The sequence below is a fragment of the Peromyscus eremicus genome, chromosome 8a, assembly GCF_949786415.1.
Source record: "Peromyscus eremicus chromosome 8a, PerEre_H2_v1, whole genome shotgun sequence".
NCBI lineage: Eukaryota > Metazoa > Chordata > Mammalia > Rodentia > Cricetidae > Peromyscus > Peromyscus eremicus.
In genome coordinates, this window is record NC_081423.1 from 46142635 (window position 1) to 46164040 (window position 21406).

The 21406-nt window shown below is 44.0% G+C and overlaps 1 protein-coding gene and 1 long non-coding RNA gene across 5 annotated transcripts in view; one reads left to right on the plus strand and one right to left on the minus strand.

Moving 5' to 3' along the window:
* Window positions 1-19456, plus strand: part of Fbxw10b (F-box and WD repeat domain containing 10B) — a 31286-nt gene extending 11830 nt beyond the window's left edge. Inside the window, exons 7-13 of one of the 4 annotated variants that reach the window (XM_059270906.1) lie at window positions 874-1074; window positions 3459-3580; window positions 6267-6415; window positions 7565-7707; window positions 13671-13829; window positions 14934-15205; window positions 18609-19456. In XM_059270906.1, the coding sequence (XP_059126889.1) occupies window positions 874-1074; window positions 3459-3580; window positions 6267-6415; window positions 7565-7707; window positions 13671-13829; window positions 14934-15205; window positions 18609-19405 (1843 nt within the window). In that variant the 3' untranslated portion in view covers window positions 19406-19456. Of the gene's footprint in view, window positions 1-873; window positions 1075-3458; window positions 3581-6266; window positions 6416-7564; window positions 7708-13670; window positions 13830-14933; window positions 15206-18605 lie in introns of those variants that run through there. The other 3 variants (XM_059270905.1, XM_059270907.1, XM_059270908.1) reach the window with 3 other exon arrangements.
* LOC131917211 (uncharacterized) lies at window positions 140-21405 on the minus strand. Its single transcript, XR_009380633.1, has 4 exons — window positions 21336-21405; window positions 17588-17715; window positions 307-425; window positions 140-225 (listed from the first exon to the last, which is right to left on the minus strand). It is a non-coding gene; the product is annotated as an uncharacterized LOC131917211 (long non-coding RNA).
* Window position 21406: the final 1 nt, after the last annotated feature.

A 21406-nucleotide genomic window follows, 5' to 3' on the forward strand; every position in this document is an offset into this window, starting at 1 on the left:
CTGTTTGGTGATGGCTCCTCTTCAGATGTGTGTGTGTGTGTGTGTGTGTGTGTGTGTGTGTGTGTGTTGCCCCATAGATATGACACAAGGAATCAGGAGATAAATACCAAGAACTTCTCCTCATCAAAGTGATTTTTGCCTTCCTGTTTGCTGTGACATTGCCTCCTTACTGTGTGGCCATGGTGTACTTGATGACAGTGTCCTCTTTCACAATCAAGGACGGCTCTACTTGGACAAATTATTTGGTCATCCTGTTCATAATACCCAATTGTATAATAGTTTTTTGGTTGGGAAATCAATTCTCACCTGGCAGTAGACTGACTATAAAGCTCACAGTGAGCAAGGGCTACATCACATTCTTGTTTATTGTCGGTGGTACTTATTGGCATGAGCTCCAATCCTAAGACCCGATCCTTAGATGCTGGCTAAGGGGAAAGACAGGAAGAGAAAATTTAGTGCATGTGGGACTTCCCATATTCCTCTGAAGTTGTCTATGAGAAACCGACTTCCGTGGTCAATTAAGTTTGGGAACTGTCACTCAGTTTAGTCTACCTTTGGGGCATTTAACGCGCGCGCGCGTGCGCGCGCGCGGTGTGTGTGTGTGTGTGTGTGTGTGTGTGTGTGTGTGTGTGTGTGCGCGCGCGCACACATTATAAATTTGCCCATGTCTTCAGGGTTTTATCCTCCTTGGCATAGATTTCTGTGGCATGAGGCAGGGATCATCAGGTCCCATTATCACTTGGCCTTGTCTTCTGAAAGTCCCTACATTTCCTATTATTCCACCAATGCAGGCAAAGTAAGGTGTTGTGGAAGCCCAGGAAGACACTAACTCTTCTTTCCTATAATCCATCCCCTCCGCATCCTGAAACCCAGGAAGGACCAAAACAGAATCATCCACTATAACGGGGGAGATCTGATGGCTGTCTCATCCAATCGGAAGATCCACCTTCTGAACATCATGGAGGCCAAGGAGTTGCCCATTGAGTTCCGAGGCCACGCTGGCAGCGTCAGGGCTCTCTTCCTAGCTGAGGAGGAGAACATTCTCTTCAGTGGGAGTTACGACCTGAGTATTAGGTGAGAGGCACAAGGTCATGACCCTTGTCCTGCTTAGTGCCAGCAAAAATGAGGCTTTTGTGAGAAGCACGCACAGCATGCTTCTTCCATTTTGTATTTATTTACAGGTTATCTCTTATTACATTAGGATCTAGACTGTCTATAAAAGTAAATATTTTTGCAAGATAAAACCCACGATTTTATTTACGGTTTAAACTTTGAAATAGATTTGTAAGTTAGCAGATGTTGGCACTGAAAATCAGAAATTTTCTTTCTTTTTTTTCTTTTCTTTTTTAAAAAAATATTCTTAAAGATGTAATTTATATTGTTAAAAAAGTAAATTCCTTCAAGAGAAATCAGTTTTTTAATGGATGTGAAATATAATGTGGAAGCAAAATCATGTTTAAATGGTATAGATTCATATATTTTAGTTTTAGAGATTTAAAAAATTTAAAAATTATGCGTGTGTGTGTGTGTGTGTGTGTGTGTGTGTGTGTGTGTGTGTGCGTGCCTATGGATGGGTATACGGACATGAGCACCGTTGCTCTTGGAGGCTAGAAAAAGGTGTGGGATGCCCGGGAACTAGATTTACAGACCATTGTGAGCTGTCTGGTGTGGGTGCAGGGAACTGGACTTGGGCTAATGGCTAGGTCATCCTTTCAGCCATTTTAAAGAATATAATGAACACTCCTGCTCAGACCAGGAAAGAGCCCTTCCCTGACCTCTGAGTCATTTGTCTTTTTTTTTTTTTTTTCAGACGGGGTAACATTGCCAAAAGTTTTATATTGATTATTCTCTTGTATTTCTTCATAGCTTTTTCTTCTTGTTTATATATTTTCAAAAATAGTATCTATTTACTTGTACCCACATTTCAAGTCAAAACAAATGGAGCTGTACTTTGAAAAACTTGGTTCTTGCCCTGGATTGATTTAAGAGTCTCCATATGATGTGTACAGCAGTCATAGCATATTTGTGTGGGGGGCACAGTGTTTCACTGGGTGAATATTTGTGTTATTTCTGGTGTTTAGCCCTAGAGTGCTGCCACAGATGATCGTGGCTACACCATCTGGTGCCTGTGTGCATGAGCTCTGGGTTAGGTTTTTCTTAAGTGTCTCGCTATGTAACCAGGCTAGACTCTTACTCAAGGCAACCTTCCTGCCTTAGCCTCCTGAATGCTGGGACTGTAGGCATGTGACATCCTGTCCAGCTTTGTGGTGTTTTCCCTAAAGCCCTATCTTGTTCTACTTTTGCCTTTCACTTTCAGATCCCCCGTCTACCTGAAACTCATGCTTGTTATGACCTCCTATTGTTTTAAGAGGCTCTTCATTTGTGTCCCCAGCTGTCCCAGCACCACTTGTGAAAAAGAATGTCCTCTTGTATGGCTGGCTGTGTCCTAAGACTCGCATCTCTATCTTGCCATTTCTGGCCTCGAGGTTCTACTTTAGTTTTCTTTTTGGCTGTCTTTGCTCAACAATGTTTTAATGACTTTGGTTTCTTAAAACTTTGTATCTGGTAGGACAAGTCCTGATCTCATCCATCCTGTGGCTCTTCTCCGACTTGGGTTTGGTTTGGTTTATTTTTAGTTTTGTTTTTGGGCATTAGGGAAAGGGAAATGAGCTGCCTGGAACATTCCAGTTCACACCATCCGATCATTATTAGTCTGCACAAGGCTTCATTTCTGGTTTTATTTATCTGTTACTCTATCTCATCTCTACCTCTGTTTCCCCTCCCATTCCTCAGGGTGCTATCTAATCTCTGGCCCTAGCCCTAGTGTTAGGGACGGAACCTAGGACTTCCCAGATGCAAGGCACTGAGTAGAGATGCAAACCCCTCCTAATCTTTCTCAATGTGTATCCACCTTTCTCTCTGAGATAGAGTGTATTACTGGCCTAGAACTTACCTAGCAGGCTAGGCTGACTGGTCAGTAAACCCCAGGGACCTGCCACCTCCCCAGCACTCACACTACAAACACAGATCACCATGTCAGGCTTTGTATTATGTGGGTTTTGGGGGTCAGAGTCAGGCCCTTGCCTTTCTTACTGAGTTATCCCTCTAACCCCCTTCTTTGTTCTGTTTAAAACTCCTTATAACAGTCTTGTGCACTCTTATTAAACCTCATAATTCTATTTGATTCTGAATGCCATCATAGCCTTGTGTTTTCAAATTGGTTATTGATAGAGTAATGGTTTTGAGTTTTGTAAGCTGATCTGTGTCCAGCAGACTTGCTCACCTCTGTTACTAGTCCTAAAGTGCACACAGTGCTGATTTGGATTTTCAATGAGGATGATTTTATCAGTGCTAACAGTGATAAGACTCTGTTGCCCACTAACTATCTAAAGGAACCCTATACAACAGGATCCTCTGGACCTTCAGAAAAATCTCTAACCCTCCCCCCATTTCTGCAGATACTGGGATGTGAAAACTGGGGCTTGCGTACGAAACTTCTATGGTCACCAGGGGACAATCACTTGCCTGGATTTATATAAGAACAGGCTTGTATCTGGAGCAAAAGATGGACAGGTGAAAGGTGAGAAATCTGACTTAATTTTCTTTCTTCCTCTCTTCCCTTTATTTTTTCCCTCCTCTCCACCTTAGCACAGGGTCTCCTGATATATATAGCCTGGGCTGCTTTGAACTCATGATCCTCCTATGGCAGCCTCCAGGGTTCTGGAATTTCAGGCACATCCACCTCCTCAGCTTGTGCTTCACTCGTTTCTATAACTAGTCCTTATATATTTGTCTATCTATTTATACATCTGTCCATCTATTCATCCAATAATACTTCAGAATCCCCTGCCTAGGGAATGGCACCACCCACAGTGGGTGGATCATCTCACCTTAATTAATGTAATTAAGATAATCCCTAAAAGACATGTTTGGAGGCCCATCACCAAGGTGATTCTAGATTTTGTCAAGTTGATAATTAATAATTAACACTACCATCACAACCACTGGGGCAGAAAAATAGCCACAATCAGAGCTACAAAGAGAAGTAGGGATTTGAATTGAAGACTGTCTGGCTCTCAGTCATGTGCTTCTAACCGCATGCAGTGTTCAAAAGGAACATAGAAATAAGAGTAAATTAGGAAAAGCTCCATCAGCAGGACGCCACTTGGGTGTGATCTTAAGGATGAGTGGTTTCATAGGCAGATAGTGGGAGATGTTCCAAGAAGAGTGAACAAGGACAGACAGATGTGTGTGAAGATGAAGAAGACTGTACTGAGTACCTCCCATTGTCTGTTGTGGCTGGACTGCTGTGTGCGGTATTGGATAGTCTTCTAAGCTTGTTTGGGGACCAGTTATAGAGAGCTTTCTGCATCACAATGCAAAACTGAACCTTAAAGCCACAGGTGTGTTTTCACCTGTGGACCCGACACGATCTGATATGCACTTTAGACAAGAACTCAGATGAGTTTGGAAGACCTTGGAAGAGGGTGACTATGTGGAGATGGGGGACAAATGAAGACACCTTGCACCCTAGAAAACTGCCAGGGTGCCTTCAAAATACTTGAGGAAACTTAGGTGGATGTAGCTTCATATTCAATGGCCCAGGTGAGAGACTTCCAGAGGGGAAATCGCCAGGACTTTCTCATCAACTGGATCTAAAAAGAAGGCTATAAAAGTGAGCAATAACGCCATTAAAAAAAAAAAAAAAAAAAAAAAAAAACAACCCAGGCTGCCAGACATCTAAAAATACAATTCATGGAAATAACAAAGACTTATGGGGGAGAACAAGGTAGGGAGAAAACAGAGAGGAGGTCATGGGTTCCGTTGCAGACATGTCGAGTATGGCAGGCAGGGCAATGCCCAAGCAAAAAGGTTTACACCCTAACGCTTGGAACTGGTGGTGATCCTATCTTGTGCTAGGCTGTGATCCCCCTAAAAGCTCATGTGTTGGAAGCTTGGTCACCACTATGGCAAGTGGAAGTGACATATAGGACCTGATTGGGAAGTTTTGGGGCCAACTTGGGGCACTGCCCACAGAAAGGATTATGGAATCCAGTGGCTCTCTGGCATCCAGTTCGGCAATGTTCTTACACACACACACACACACACACACACACACACACACACACACTTTTCCACCGTGATGTGATACAGCCAAGAGAGCCCTCCACAGAGCTGAGCTGATGCTAGTTGGCACCATGCCCTGGAACCTTCAAGCCTTTGAGCTGAATAAAGTCTTCTCTTTGTAAATGCATACGTCAGGTATTTTGTTAAAGCAACGGCATATAGACTAAAATGCCTTGGGAAGCAAAAAAAAAAAAAGGATTTTTTTTTCAGATATGATTAAGTGAATGACTTTAGGATGTGGAGATGATTCTAGATTATTGATGGTGGGCCGATGTATTCACTTGGAAAGCACACATACAGTGTGAGGGCTCACCTCACAGAAACGGCCAACGAACCAGAGGCCCCGGATGCCTGGGTTTTAGTTCTCGGCTCTCCCGCCTGGTCCTTTTCTAACTTGAAGTCCCTGGACTCTAGGCCTCCATTTCTTCAGCTGCACAGGGTGGAGTAGAGACAGTGTTTTGCTCTGTGAGGGTGAGAGCACGCGGCAGACACTTTAGTTCCTTGCTCGTTGTGAACGCTTTGCTGCTTCAGATACGCCATCCCTCTTAGGTGACTTGTTCTTCCACTTCAGGACAAAAGCACCTCTGGGGGCTGGTGAAGTAGGGCTTTCAGCATCCATCCCGGAATTTGTGGTCCCCACCTGAAGCATCTGGTAGCTCTACTTGCTCACATATCCACCCCCTCCCATCCTCACCTAACCCCGGCTCTAACACAGTCTGCAGAGGTAGTAGCAGCAAACCCACCCTCATCTGTGAAAACAATGCCCCAGAACCCCAGGGTCCCAGTCAGAAATACCTAGAAAAGATGACAACTCACCTTCTACTGATGGAAGGTGTGGGCCAGGAAGAGAGCTCTTGGCAGGGGTCATGACACTAGGTATGCCTTGGTTTTCATGAACCATGTTCAACAGCAAGCCCAATTCAGGCTTATCGCACATCGGTTGCCCAGCATGGCAGGTCCAAGGTAGAGTTCCAGGGTCAGAGCGAAGGCCTTCCTCATTGCTGGTTTTCCCAAGGGTCTGTTGTCAGGGGACTCTGTCATTGCTGGTGGGTCTGGAGGGGTTCCAGCAAGGTGAGGGTTTCTGGGGAAGATTTAGTAAGCTAAGCAGCAGAACGTCACTGTAACCTTCTCCCCTTCAGAATGGGACATAGACACAGCGAAGTGCCTGAAGACATTTAAACACAAAGATCCCATCTTGGCCGCCAAGATCAGTGAGAGCTACATCGTGAGCAGCTGTGAGCGAGGCACAGTCAAGGTGTGGCATATTGCCACAGCTCAGCTGCTAAAGGTGAGTAGGCAGTGAGTAGGAACATTGGTGAAGAGTTACAGCCAGCAACCAGGAATCCCAGAATCACTCAAGGAAGGGTCTCCAAAGACATTCAAGGTAGGCCAGGATCATAGGTTCCACCCCACATCATGCTCCACATTATCAAACAGTGGGTGGATGAAGGCTGCATAGGATATGAGTCCCAGGGCCTTGTAACAGAGGCAGAGGTAAAGTACCCTTTCCTCTTCTGGAATATCCTGCCCTGGCCTGAGGGGTGGTCAGGGGATGAATACATTCCCCCCCCCCAATAAATTAAAATTATTTTCTCTTTTTCTAAGAGAAAATACCACCACCAATTATATCAGCAAAAAAAAAAAAAAAAAAAAGAGTGTTGGAAAAGTAGTTTTTGTCTTTACTAATGATAAGAGAACACCCGGCATCTTGAAGGCCGTTAGAGGTTGTCTTAGTCCATGTTTTGTTATTCTAACATAGAAGTTTATTTAGCTCCTAGTTCCGGAGGCTGAGAAGTCCAAGAGTGGTGCTGTCATCTGGTAAAGGCCTTTGTGATGGGCCATGCCACGGTGGAGAGCATCGGGTGTTGAGACAGAGAGAGCATGGCAGAGACCACTGCTCTTAGAACAAAGTCTCTCCTGGGACAAGCTACAAGTCTGAGGCTTCAACTTCCAACACCTGAATTCTGTAGGGTGCATCCAAACTCCAGCATGTGTCCACCAACATTCTTGTTGGATTTGGACTCCTGGGTTTAGTGGGTACTGGGCAAGATCTGGCTTGTGCCAGGACCACAGGACCACAGTGAAACGTAGGATGTTTCCACCTCAGTCCTGTCGTTGTGGTTGAGCCTCGGCTGCAGGCACAAGAATGCCCACCTCCACCCTCTGAGTCATGGCGAAGAGCTGAGGATGACGGCAGAGAAGAGGGATTTCAGGCCTCTCTGTGCTCCAGGGAGACGGCGCCTGTCCTAGCCATGGACGCACCAGGACAAGAACTTAGCTTACTCATATTCCTCCTGAGTGGGGAAGAGCCTGCTGCCAAGAGGGAGGCCCAGGCCTCTCTGGTCTTAGAGAAGTTAAGCCAGCTGAGGATATCAAATGAGGGGCAGTCACGGAGGCGTGGTGAGGGTCTGAAAGTGGTGGCATTTTTTTCTTGCAGACTCTCACTGGGCACGAGGGAGCTGTGAAATGCCTGTTCTTTAACCAATGGCATCTTGTCTCTGGAGGTGCAGATGGCCTGGTCATGGCCTGGAGCATGGTGGGAAAGTATGAGCGGTGCCTGATGGCCTTCAAGCATCCTAGGTAGGTGCCGGGGAGTGGAGTGGTGACTGTGGCCTTCCCTCCTTTTCCTAGTACTGTGGAGACAACACTCTTCAGTGGATGGGTCCCTCTGTGTACTGCTGCTCTCCTGGCCCTTCTTTTCCTCATTTCACTCTGCTTTCTTCCCATCTGTTACCCATTTCTACCACCATCCTTCCTTCCGGACAGTCTTTCTTACCCTAGCTTGTTTCTCCTGAGAAATAATAGCACTAGATACACATTTTGAGAAGTTGTTGGGGAGAATGGGGTAGAGTGAGTCTCCCTATGTAGCCCAGGCCGGCGTTGAACTGGTGAGCTAGCTTTGGCCTACTGACTGCTGAGATTACAGAGAACACGTGACACATGACAGAATCACATCTGTTAGCTATCTGGCGCACTGACGGATTGTTCCAAATAATGCCAACTCTAAACTTAGAATTCCCGCACTTGGCCTTTCTGCCAGGAAATGTGCTCACAAAACCTTAAAATGATCCACGTGTCAAAGTTTTAAAAATAACAAAAGACATTTTAAAAGTTTATACTTCAAAGTCTGGGGACTGAGCTCTTCTCCAGGATTGCGAATGGCTTTGTTTTCCATTCCAGTTCAAATTCAGTGCTGATGGCTGCTGGGCGCCTATTAAGAAGTTTTCTGAGGTCACAGCTGGGCTCACTTGGAAAGGCTATTGTGGCCAATTAATGATTCCGCTGTGCCTACAGCTTTATAGACTACACAGATAATGCTTTTCACCCTCAATGCATTAAAGTGCCAGGAAACACAATACTGTGTTACTTGATTAAAAGAGCAAGTGGATTCCCTAGAGGGATCTATCTGAGGATAGCTGTTTAATAAGTCAGGCTCTAGATTTCCTGATAGTCCTCATACACTGGCCTTGTGAGAGGTATGCAAGATATGCGTATACATGGGTATGCTCTTTGTGGTACACGATGAGTACATTATTAGCAGATGAGTGCCGGGAAATACCTATGCTCAGTGAATTGACCTAATCCCCAGGGAACTGTGAGCAAGCCTTTTAGTGTAGCACCTAGACAATCAAATTGCTACTTCAAGGAGAAAGTCAGCTTTATGATGTCTCCTGAAAATTATTAACTATATGTTTTTTACAACCTATAAACCTCTAAACAGCATCCAGTAAGACTTAGTGACTGGCAAATAATGGTTTCAGCAAACCTGACAGTTCGGTTGTCATCTCGTTAACCCATAGGCCTTCTGTCTGCTAGCAGACAACTTCAGATACCACCACTCTTGCTGGATGTCACTACCAACATACCATTCATATGTGTTATTTAAAATTTTTAAATTAGATTTACTCACTTTATTTTATGTGTGAGTGTTTTGCCTGCATATAAGCATGTGCACCATTTGAACTTGGTGCTTGGGCAGGTCAGAAAAGGGTGTTGGATCCCCTAGAACTGGAGTTATAGGTAACCACATGTAAACCATCATGTGTGTGCTGGGAACCAAGCCCAATTCTCTGCAAGGGCAACAAGTCCTCTTCCTCATTGAACCACCTCTCCAGCCTCATATTGGTTCTTGATACCTGGTGTGAACACAGAAAAACCATAGCTACCTGGAGGATGTGACTAACGCTTTTGTTTGGAGGCTCCTCCAACCCTCTGTAATGGTGTTAGCTAGATACAAGTGCTCAAAAATATTTGATTGGCAGCAAGCATTCATTCAGAGATTGCTTTTCTGGAGAGTTCTAGTGATTGGATTGATACTCATCTTTTGAATATGGTAGACAGTTACTATGTTAGGGTCTGCAGATCACCCCACAAAAGAACACCACTCCACATATACAAAAGCAAGAGTGTTTATTTCTCAGAGAAGAATTCCTGCATGCCGGGGTCAGCCACACAACACAATGGTGATGACCCCCAGAGAAGTTCACAGGCTCCTTTTACAGACAACCAGGAGGGGATTAGATAATCCTAAACAGGACTGGCCAAGTGAGCAGCAGCCACACTAACATGTTGCTGATTGGCTGGAGCTGTAAGTGCTGAATCACGCCTGGTGTACAATATCTCCCTCACCTGCCTTACCAGAAACCAAAACTGAAACAAAAACTGAGACATAAACAGAAACTAAAACTTAACTGAAACTCAGGCCTAGCAGGGGCTGGGCCAGGAGACGCCCACCATGGTGCTACCATGGCCTCTCAACTATCTGGGAGAGGAGCTAGAGAGAGGCATCTCCTTTTTGAGTCCCATTATGTTTTCAACTAAAATTATGATTTTTGATTACAGCGTGGGAGAAGAATACGGGAGAAGAAATCTGAGCATGGAGAGTTGGTTTGACAGATGGTGATCTTATTCTCTGTTTTTTTTAATAATCTTCAATGTTTTTTCCACAACTCAGACCATAATTAACTTTTTGCAATTTATAATTGAGACATAGTTTTCATGATGTAAAATTCACTACATTAATATGTAGCAGTTTGTAGTATATTCACAATGTTGTACATTATCTACCCATAGAACTTTCCATCTGTCAGCAGGAATGTCCCCCAGTTCCTTCCTGACATTAGTTTCTTGAACCTTCTCTCTTCTTTTATTTCCTTTTCGGTGCTAGGAGTTGAGCAGGGCTTCATAGCCCAGGAGTTGAGCAGGGCCTCATAGCTCAGGAGTTGAGCAGGGCCTCATAGCCCAGGCAAGCACCCCAGGCCACACCCATAGCCTTTCTTCTCTTATTTTCTTGTCAGTTTTAGTAAAGTCTCATTGTTGACTGTCTATCAAGGTCTGTTGATCTTTTCAAAGGATTAGCTTTTGGTTTCATGATTTGCTCTATTTCTTTAATTCTCAACCTAATTAACTTATGCTATCGGGTTTTACGATTTCTTGCCTTCTGCTTGATTTTGATTTGTTTTTCCTTCTTCTAGTTTTAAGGTAAAGGGGTCGATTACTGACTGGAGAAATGTGCACATTCGTAGTATAAAATTTCCCCCAGCATTATTTTAGCTGTTTTGTTTTTAAGACAGGGTCTTGTTCTGTAGCTCAGGCTGCCCCCAAACTCAAAGTCTACTACTTCAGCCTCCTGAGTGTTGGGATCGCAGGTATGCTTTGACATGCTGTATTTTCATTTTCATTTCACCTGCAAAATATTTTCTTATTTCCTTTCTGATCTCTCCTTCGACCTGTCTTAGTACGCTTTTCCACCTGCACAGAACATCAAGGGTAGCTGGGGGCAGGAGCTCAAGGCTCTCTCAGACCTTTCCTAAGCATGAGCTGGACAGTGTGGATGTTAGATTCTGGGGGATATGCTGGAGATTTTTGAGGCCCCTGGACCTCTCATTCCCTGGCATTTCCTGACTTTTTAGTTAGTGTATCATTTGCCCCAGTGACTTTCTAGTTCCTCAGGTAGCAAGAGCCCACATGAGACTTTCCAGCAAATGCCCCTCGGGTAGCAGATCCAGCACTGAAAGAACTCTTGGTAACGAAGACAAAGCTTTTGAGGGAGTCTTCCAAGAACCCTTAGACAGTCCAAATAACTCATCATTAACACAACCTGTCTGCTTCTTTCTTGTGCCAAGAATGTGGCTATTTTTTCCCCTCACTACCATTCAAGTGAAGAATGGACTAGAGTCAGTTAACATGGCACAAAACACGCCATTCTTACCGACTCTAAGACCATTTTTCGTGTTGAAATGCTCCTTAGGCTGCCGCAAACTTTCTGCAGTTTTCCCATGACCCTGAAAGAGTGGATTCTGACAGTTTTTTTCAGTTTGTGTTGCTGTTCCAGAAGGGTGGAATTTTGTAGTTTCCATCTCCACCGTCTTCACTGATGTTACTCTCTGAGTAAAGGTCAGAAAGAGCAAAGCAGAAGACATCTTCTGGGCAGATAAAACCTGAAAGGAGTCTGAGCTAGTCTAAGACCTGTAACCACCACTGAGTCAGGTACTGGGCAAACTTAAAAAAAAAATCAGCTAATTAAATTGTCGCAGAAATTATATGAGGTAGAGATGACGATTCCTTTCAATGGGGTGTGAGGTGTGTATGGGGGGATGTGAGGGGAGACTGAGGCTGAGGTGCTTCCTCAGTGATGTGCAGCAAGTATGTGGTGGCGTCAGGTTTCATGGTAGATGTCTGACTCTGAAGCCTATGTGTAACCATAGGCTATACTGGCACAGGTTGAACTACCAAATGTCACTGGAACCTGGGGGAAGTGTAGGTCCAGCTCAACAAAGTCAAGAAAGACAGCGAGGCAAAGCCTTTTGCGTAGGACATCTCTGTCCCAGTGCTGGATAACTGCAGGGGCAGACTAAGAGGTGCCTGAGCTATCGAAGCACCGGGACTTCATTGGATGTTTAACTTTTTGAATAAAAGCCTAGTTTGATATCTTCTGCCTCCACCTAAGGAGGAATCCAAGCCACACTGGCCTCATGGCTGTTTTTAGAGATCCTGATCATGTATCTGCTTTCTGAGGTCTTTGCTGTTTCTCTTTTGATAGTTGTTAGGTCGCTGAAGAATCTTCACCTGGCCCTGAGATCAACCAAGGTTAAAGTCCAATAGGGTAGACTTCGTTCTTTTAACATTTCTGTAGCAATGACCACACTCTGAAGATGTAAGTCACCTTTAGAATAACTATATATTTAAGATCTGCTACAGGCTAGGTACTGTGCTATGTGTTGAGCATTCGGCGATAAGTATGACATGAGTTGTTCCCAAGAGAATCTGTCAGTGTATGTGAAGTGTGTATACATATGTAGTGGGGAGGAAACGGAGAGAACTCTGTTTTGTTTTGTTTCTCGTTGTTGTTGAACAAAGTGGCAGATGAATTAGGCCTTGGCTGGCGATTTCTCATGAATTGCTCAAATGAACCACCCAAAGCTGGACGGATTGTAAAGGAAAGAGTCTTATTTAACTCACAGTTTTGGATGCTCGAAGACCAGGCAGCCCTGTCTGTCCAGCCTGTGGTGAGGGCCACGTTGGTGGCATCTCGACATAGTGGCGACCCAGGAAGGACTGAGTGTGTGAAGTGGCCTTGCTTTCTAACAATGCCTTCCTCAGTTACTAACTGGAGATGTGTACAAACTGCCAGCTGTGTCCTCGTGCTGAGAGTGGGGACTCCAGTGATTTAACTGGGTCCTGCCTCTTCAAAATTTTTCTTAACATGGCTACCTCAGAGACCAATATTCCAGCACATGAACCATGTGGGGATACACACGACCCATACATACGCCATAGCAGATCTGGGTGGGTAGATCATAACCAACAGGCTTGCTTTGCATGCAAGATCTAGCAAGTTGATGTGATTACATTCAACTAATCAACACCATCAATAAAAAAGGCATTGTATTTGTCAGAACTGAATAAACCAACTTGAACCCTGTAGTTGGGGAAAGGCTGTTTTGGAGGCCTCTCTCTGGGTTTTTCCCTGGTTCCCTCCTTGCTTATTGGCCATCACAAAAACACACAAATCTCATCCCAACGAATGTATAATTTTCTTTAAGGATGTTCTTTGTTGGAAGGAATGAAAGTCACTCTTTAAAGACCGAAAAAGAGAGTCTATACATTTAAGACGTCTGTTCATATAAAACTAATCATTAGCCTTATACTGTTCTTTCTTACATAACAACACTGTTCTAAACTGGATCAAAAACCAACTCTCAGTATAAAAAAGTAGCTAAGGCTCAAATTGCATGAAAAAAATAAATGGCCATCTGAAGTATCAACCCGCTCTCCCCAACTTCCCCCTTACAAGCCTGAAGCAGCGTCCTTTCTCCTTGGCTGACTGGTGGCCTGGGACTAAACTGCAAACAGCTGCAGGCCGGGGATGGGATGGCTGGTGGTTAAGGATTTAAATCTAGAATTAAAAAAGATGGAAACAGTGTCTCAAAGACAGACAAGGCTCCTGTCTCCCAACTGCACACAAACACTACAGACCACGACCAATCCCAGAGTCTTCTAGACGGTGGGTACTGCCTGTTTGTTGCTCTGTTCCCTTCCAGGGAGGTGCTGCAGGTGTCTCTTCTGTACCTCCGTGTCATCAGTGCCTGTGGAGATGGCAAGATCCGCATCTACAACTTCCTCAATGGGAACTGTTTGAAGGTGATAAAAGTCGATGCCAGAGGTGACCCTGTGCTATCCTTCTTTTATCAGGGCAACAGGTGGGTGGTAGGTAGGTGTGGAGGGTGGAACCATGAACAATTCTGTGTGATTTGCTTTTTCCTCCTCTGGGACTCTGGATTCACTGACAGAGCATAATAGGCCATGCTTCCCTCCAGCTTGGCTGAAGGAAATATCTCTGGTGGGACTAACTGGCCTTTGCCCCAGACTTAGTGATCAGGGCACAATTAGAGCTGTGTTTACTCTTAAGGGTGTCATGATGCCCAGCTTGGATGATCTCCTTTGGGTTTGAGTAAATAGAAACCTGGCAGAGATTTCTTAACAGAATCTGACTCCTCAGACTCCATTTCAACATTTCCAGCCCAAACAAGATGCTTTTCTAGAGTTTACACTACAAGTTAAAGTCTTAAAACTACAGTATTTAAGGAGGGGACACACACGCACACACCCGCACACATGCACACATGCAAACTTCAGTTTCTTCATATAGTTTCAAGAAATCTAGACACACAAAGAAGAGAGCAGCTTACTTTGTGCAAATGAAAAAAAAAATGAAAGAAATGAGTGGGAGATGGGAAGTGTGCTGGGGGTGGAAAAAGTGAGTTCCAGACCTTTGTCCCCTGGGGAGGGAGAGAGAGGATTAGAAGCAACAGAAATCACCATGCTTTATAAAATGTCTCCATTATGTCCAGAGGTCCTAGAGGGTGCTGTGCAGCCAGTGGGGCTTTGTGTGGGAGCTCAGCAGAGGAGAGGAGACTTCCCCATTGACAGTTTTTATTCCAAGGATAAAAACAGAAACACTGAGTCTAGACACCAAGCTTAAAAGAAGAGTGAATTTCCAGACATCTCCCTGCAGAGTACCTAAGCTTTTGTCTTGGGCATCCTAGGTATTTGGCACTCCAGAATTAGCAATTCACTGAAAAGGTATTCCACCCTGAGCAGTGAAGCCATCAGAACACATGTGTCCCTTTCATGATTAATTCACAAAGAAAAGAGTCACAAAACTACCACCCTGAACCAGCCCATTCCTGCGGTCCTCGCCTGGCCCCAGCTCCCCGAGCCTAGGGATCGGGTAGAACACAACTGCAATGTATGTTTTGGTGGCTTCCATGCTCCTTTTGTGGACACTCTCATTTTGGTTTCAGGATGGTGGTCCAGACAGACAGCAATATCCTCATGTTCCAGTTTGAAAACGTAAAGTGGCAGTACAGCATGGACAAAAACAAAGCAAAGAAGAGTAAGGATAAGGAGGAGGAGAGGGAAGAAACCAGCATTGGGGATGGGCATTCCAAGTCCAGCACTCAGGTTCAGAGCCTGAGAGATTCTGTGTCCAGTAAACAGACTATGGGCCAGGAATTCTTATCAAATAAACAGAAGTCTCAAGTTCATCTGAAGCCAAACAAGAAGGTCTCTTCAGGTAAAACATCAAGATCATTGTGATTTCAGTGACAATCAGTGGGGATGAGCTCTCTCTCTCTCTCTCTCTCTCTCTCTCTCTCTCTCTCTCTCTCTCTCTCTCTCTCTCTCTGTGTTGATAGAGTCAGGGAGGGGGGAACTATTATGGATATTATGGACAGTTAATTAAACTATTACTTATTATGTCCTCAGGGGAGACACAAAGTTACTATACACAGGAAATTGTTCTATACAGAATGTGTTATCATTAGACTCCTGAGAGAGAATCCGTGCACCTGAAGATGTTAATTATAAGGCAGGTGTGTGTGTGTGTGTGTGTGTGTGTGTGTGTGTGTGTGTGTGGTTATGTAAGTGGGGGTATGTACATGGTACGATGCTATTTATGATGTCTAAAGAGCAAATCATATGTGGGTTAGACTAGCAAGACTCCTTCATGCTACCTGTCCTCTGTGGCATGAAGCTGGACCCAGGATCTACAGAGAACAACAACAGGTCACCTTCAAGAACATCATACTGCAAATGACCAGTTAATTCTGGAGAAACTGGGAGTTTCAGATGCTTAAAGCTTGATATTCTGTAGGAAGGATCTGTGGAAGGGGAGCCATGATGGAATCCAGATCTTGGAGCCAGGCTGCTTAGTGCCAGTGACAAGGATCATACAGTGGTATCTTGAGTAAAAACCAGTTGAATTATTGCTGTATTCCCCACTACTCAGGTCTAATCAAATTACCTATTGACTATGGTTTCTTCTTCATTCTTAACCTAATCATGTTAATAGAGATTTATGACCAAGGAAAACCAAAGACACCCCAGAGGGAAGGCAGGAAGAGAGCTGGTGATGTTGGGGAAGATGGGCTAGAGAATCTGGAAGCAAAATCTGCAGGTGAAGAGAAGATGAATAGTGATATTTTATTTTGAAGAAGAGCTAAGGTCTCTCCCGCCCCCAATCTCTCTCCTTGTTTTTCAGCCTAAACTTCTGCTTCTTTGGGAGTGGTGCAGTTATGCTTTCTGCAAAGAAGAACTGGCTTCCCACTGGTTCCTACTAAGAGGGATCAGTTTCTTGTCTCTTTACTAACTCAAGGCTATGGAGTGGAAGCCTTTCTAAGCGCCTCACCTGTTTCTTGTCTCTGCCTCCCAAATGGCTCCCTCTTGCATTGTGTCATTTGGATTAATGGGCACATCAGAAGAAGGAAGAGGGGGTCAGGCTGGTTGGAGGGGATTTCTTGAGAGAGGAGAGAGATTGGAGTGTGTGTGGAGAGGTGTGTGTGTGTGTGGGATGAGTGTGTATGGGTGATGTGTGTGAGACAAGCAGATGAGGGAGAGATAGGAATGAGATTTTAAGAAGTACTTTTAGATATCATGGCTGGGATGCCTCTGATGGTTTTGAAAGGCATTGGCAAGCTTTTCAAATGTTTTTTTCTAATTTTTTGATAGTAGTAATGTTCCTTTGAAAAAAATCCCCACACAGACTGGTTTCAAAGTGAGTCAAACAATTAAGATTTAATGGTCTACCCTAAACATGGGCATCTTACATTTGTGCATACATACAGTTGTACCTACAGAGTGGAGTCCTAGGAGTAAAACTGCTGAGCTAAAGGGCAAATACACTTTAAAAACTAGAGAGTTATTGTCTGGTTTAACTTAAAAAAAAAAAACAACCTGCAGAATCAATTTATATTCCCATTAACACTGTAAGTGCCCTCACCACATGCAAGCCAGCTCTGGGCATTGTCTATCTCCTCATTCCTGTTTATGTGATGAATAAAAATGGTATTTGCATTTCCTTAAGGTTCATTATTAACAAATAAAATGTCCATCAGAGTAGACAACGGTAAATAGTAAACCCAACCTACCACTATCGATATTATATAACAGCCAAGATTCATACCATGAAGATCTGTATGTGTATCAAATTGCAGATCTAAAGATATATTACCATACCAAAACAAGAATCAGAAAACCCTACCACAACAAAATCCCCAGAATAATGAAAAAGAAAAAAAAAATTCCATGTTTCCTGAATTTGGAAGGAGAAGGGAAGAATCTGACAACCAAATTATCCCAGTGTTTTGTTTTGTTTTGTTTTGTTTTGTTTTTGGTTTTTCGAGACAGGGTTTCTCTGTGTAGCTTTGCGCCTCTCCTGGAACTCACTTGGTAGCCCAGGCTGGCCTCGAACTCACAGAGATCCGCCTGGCTCTGCCTCTCAAGTGCTGGGATTAAAGGCGTGCGCCACCACTGCCCGGCTATCCCAGTGTTTTATGTTTTTATAAAACACTGTTTAATTAGCAAAGCAAAGATCAGGAACACTTGGAGTTTCGCACTACCCTCATCTGTCCCTTTTGGGACACCACCCAATGGCCAAAGGAAATTATATGCATAATACCTGGTTGCTGTTCCTTTCATGGCAGAACTCTGGGTTTGGATTGTTGATAGGCTTCAGACAGGCAACTGATTTCTCCTTTTCTTGACTCAGTTATTTTTGAAAACAAGGACCTTGTTTTTCTGAAGGGACTGAAAAAAAGGCAAAATGAGAATGATATAAGAGATCCAGGGGCTGGAGAGATGGCTCATTAGTTAAGAGCACTGGCTGCTCTTGCAGAGGTCCTGAGTTCAATTCCCAGCAACCACATAATGGCTCACAATCATCTCTAGTGCAATCTGATGCCCTCTTTTAGCATAAAGTCATAGGGCACTCATATACATAAAATAAATAAATACATCTTTAAAAACAAAAAAAACCCCCAAATGTTTAAGAAAAAAAAAAAGAGAGAGAGATCTAAATCGATCCAAGAGGACATCTTTGTTAACTGGATGGTCTTAGATACCTCAACTATAAAGTGGTTTGTAGAAAGGATTCTGTTGTTCTGGTGAACATTTCTGATTCATAACTATTGGTCAGAACATTTTGGCGACTCCTCTTTAGAAATCTAGTTTTAGCCATGCTATGATACATTGCATTAGGCAGGAGTGAGTGACATTTTTAGAATCTAGGCCTGATTCTGGGAAACATAACTGAAGCTGGTTAATTAAATGAGAATTGATCTTTGCAGTATGATTATTGATGACAATGGAGGTATGCTATAAATCTGCAAGACCTATTTTATGGGAGTCATGAATGAGATGCGAGAGTCATTCTCACAGGAATTTTTGAACATGTGTGGAACATTAGAATTACATAGGCTGTCTTCAAAATATGACACCCTACACAAATATTAGTATAGTCATTAAAAACAAGCCCTTTCTGCTGTCGTCATTTCTGATGTCACCTGGCATGTTTGTTGGCATGCCTTTTGGGCAACAAAACCTCAGTGTGCCTAGCAGTTAGAACGGCTTCGGCTTTTCTGTATAGATAGTCTCAATTTTCCATGGAATGCTGATGTGCCTTTGTTTTCTTTCTGAAGAAGCAGATGATGGGCCAAGTCCTGGAGATCAAATCAGTCATCCAAAGAAAAAGTTCTGGAAAGTCCCTATGACACCTGACCGATTCCTTCTGACTGTCAATTCTCTGCAACAAGCCCACAATTCTGAAGAGTTTGCTTATCCCCACAGGCCCCGAACTCCAGTCATTGATGCCTGGGGGCCTTCCATTCCATATCCAAGGAAAGTCCTAAGTTTCAAAGGAAAATCAGCTCAACATGCAGTTGATCAGCTGCGATCCAGCAACCTTTCCACCGATGTGAAACAAACCAATATTCCCCTTGAAGTTCAGAAACTGCAGCCCAACTTGAAAAAATCCTTGCATAGTCCCAGAGTCCAGTCCACCATACCCGAGCCCAGACTTATCCGTTCCAGAGTCTCTGATAGCCCAAGGGGCGAGGAGCACTTGACCAGTTCAATTGATGGGGCAAAGCGCCGTGTTGGCCCCCTGACCAGCATGCAGGTCATTAAACCAAACCGAATGCTCGCTCCTCGGGGTGGCACAGCCACCCTGTCTCTCAAGAAAGAACGGCCACGTTTCTACACAACCCTGGATCCTCTTAGAATGAACACCGGGTTCATGCTGTTGACTGTGAAGGAGGAGAAAGAATATGGAGAAGCCAAGATGAAGGAATATCAAGCTAGTGAATCCACTAAAGTAGTCGACCCAGGTAAAGCCAGCAAAGCTGCGTGGATTCGTAAGATCAAAGGCCTGCCTATTGATAATTTCATGAAGCAAGGGAAAACAGCGGCTCCCGAACTGGGACAAAATGTGTTTATCTAACCAGGCTTGGGAAATTATAGCACCATTACAACAAACAGAAAACCAAGTGAATGTTGCCGTCTGGACCTTTCTTTTGTCTTTTTTTTTTTTGAGATTTCTTTGGCAATTCACACGAACTTTTCTAGGAATCAAAGAGCACATAGATTGCACTAAGACAAGAGGAGATAGGGAGAGAGTGCCATCTACCTTCCACTTAGTGAGATGAAGACAAGCTCACTGATGGGTGTCTGTGTGAGGAGGTCATCATTGGCAGGTAGATGCCATTCATCACTACCAATTTAGGATCATCATCACTTCCGGAAACTTTTAAGTGAATATCAGGATAATATAAAGAAATTCCCTGGTATTTTTTGCATAGAATGAAGCTCAGTTCTGGTAAACAGGGTGGGGAGCCCAAAAGGTTGAGTTGTATTTAGAACACTGTATTTGATTTTACTGGTCAGAACAAACTTCATCCGGTGAAAACGAAGCATATTCATATTTGATACAAAAAGAGCCACTAATACCAAGTATATTGAGGCTCCTATTTAAATACTTAGGGGGTGGTGTCAGGCCCAAAATAGATAATTTTGAAGAGTAGCTCACCAGCAGGGATGTAGCTCACTGACGGCCTCAGGACCTATATAAAGAGTATAGTCCCTACACAGAGCCAGTGAGACCTTCTCCTTCATTAAGACCCAGCTCTTGGGAGGCTAAGGCAGGAGGTCTGAGCACCTAAGTCAGTTGGTACTATGAGGCAACACCCTGTTTCAAAAGCAAGTAAACACCTCCCCACCCCATCCTCCAAAAAGGAAAAAAAAAAGTCCCCCCAAAACAGGTCAGAAATTCACTTTCCTGTCAAATGTTCTAAATTTAAAAAATACGGTAACGAATTCAAATTGCATTCATATAAAAAGTGAAAACGACCAAAAGATAAAACTCCACACAACCCCACAATACAGGGTGGACCACCCAAAACGTGCTCCAAGAGGTTTAGGACATAGGTCATCTGTCCAGCAAGCTTTCTCTGCTTGGGGAATTATGTTGCTGTTTCCTCACCATTCTGACGGTAGGTTTGAAATGGTGCTAGCAAAGAGCCAGATAAAATCTGGGTTTCAGTGAATATCTTCCAACAGTCTGACAAACAGAATACTGCTATCTTTACAGTTTCAAAGATGGCTTTAAATTCTCTGAATTTTAGATCTAGGCAGGATCACCCCATCACCAAGTGACTTAAAACAGTAATAAAAACAACGCCTGCCACTTTATTAACTGCTCTGGAAAGCCATCACTATCCTTCCCATTTTACAACTGAGGAAAGACATACACAGAGACTAGTTATACAATCGACACATGGGGGCAGACGCAGAAACCCAAGTGCCTGAGTCCTAGGGCACACGGGATCAGCCTCTGCCTTTACAGCACACTATACTCACTGCTTAGTTAGTCCTCTGGCCTTTTACTTACTCTTTTTTTTTTTTTAACTCCTTCCCAGGGACACATTTATTTCTTAAGTATTCCTAAAATGTAAAACGCAAAAGTAAGACTATACAGAAACACATTTCCAAAGTTAAGTTGTAGAATAAAGCCCTGCCTTTTAGGGCTGGAGAGATGGCTCAGAGGTTAAGAGCACCGACTGCTCTTCCAGAGGTCCTGAGTTCAATTCCCAGCACCCACGTGGTGGCTCACAACCATCTGTAATGAGATCTGGCGCCCTCTTCTATATACATAATAAGTAAATCTTAGAAGGAAAAAAAAGCCTCGCCTTTCTCAGAGCATCCACGCTGGTGCTGATGCCTCACGGTTTGTACTTCACAAGTGTCAAAAACCATTTTTTCCTTCCTAACTCAGGAAGCCTCCCTTCAGAACCTACTGAGTTAGACAACTCATTCCCAGGCGTTTTGCTTCTTAGAGGTGCAGCCCTTGCCCCGCCCACGCTTGCCCCGCCCACCTCTGCCTGGCTCCCGACAGAGCCTCTGCGGTATGGCTCCGCCCACACGCCCCGCCTCCTACTGCGCACGT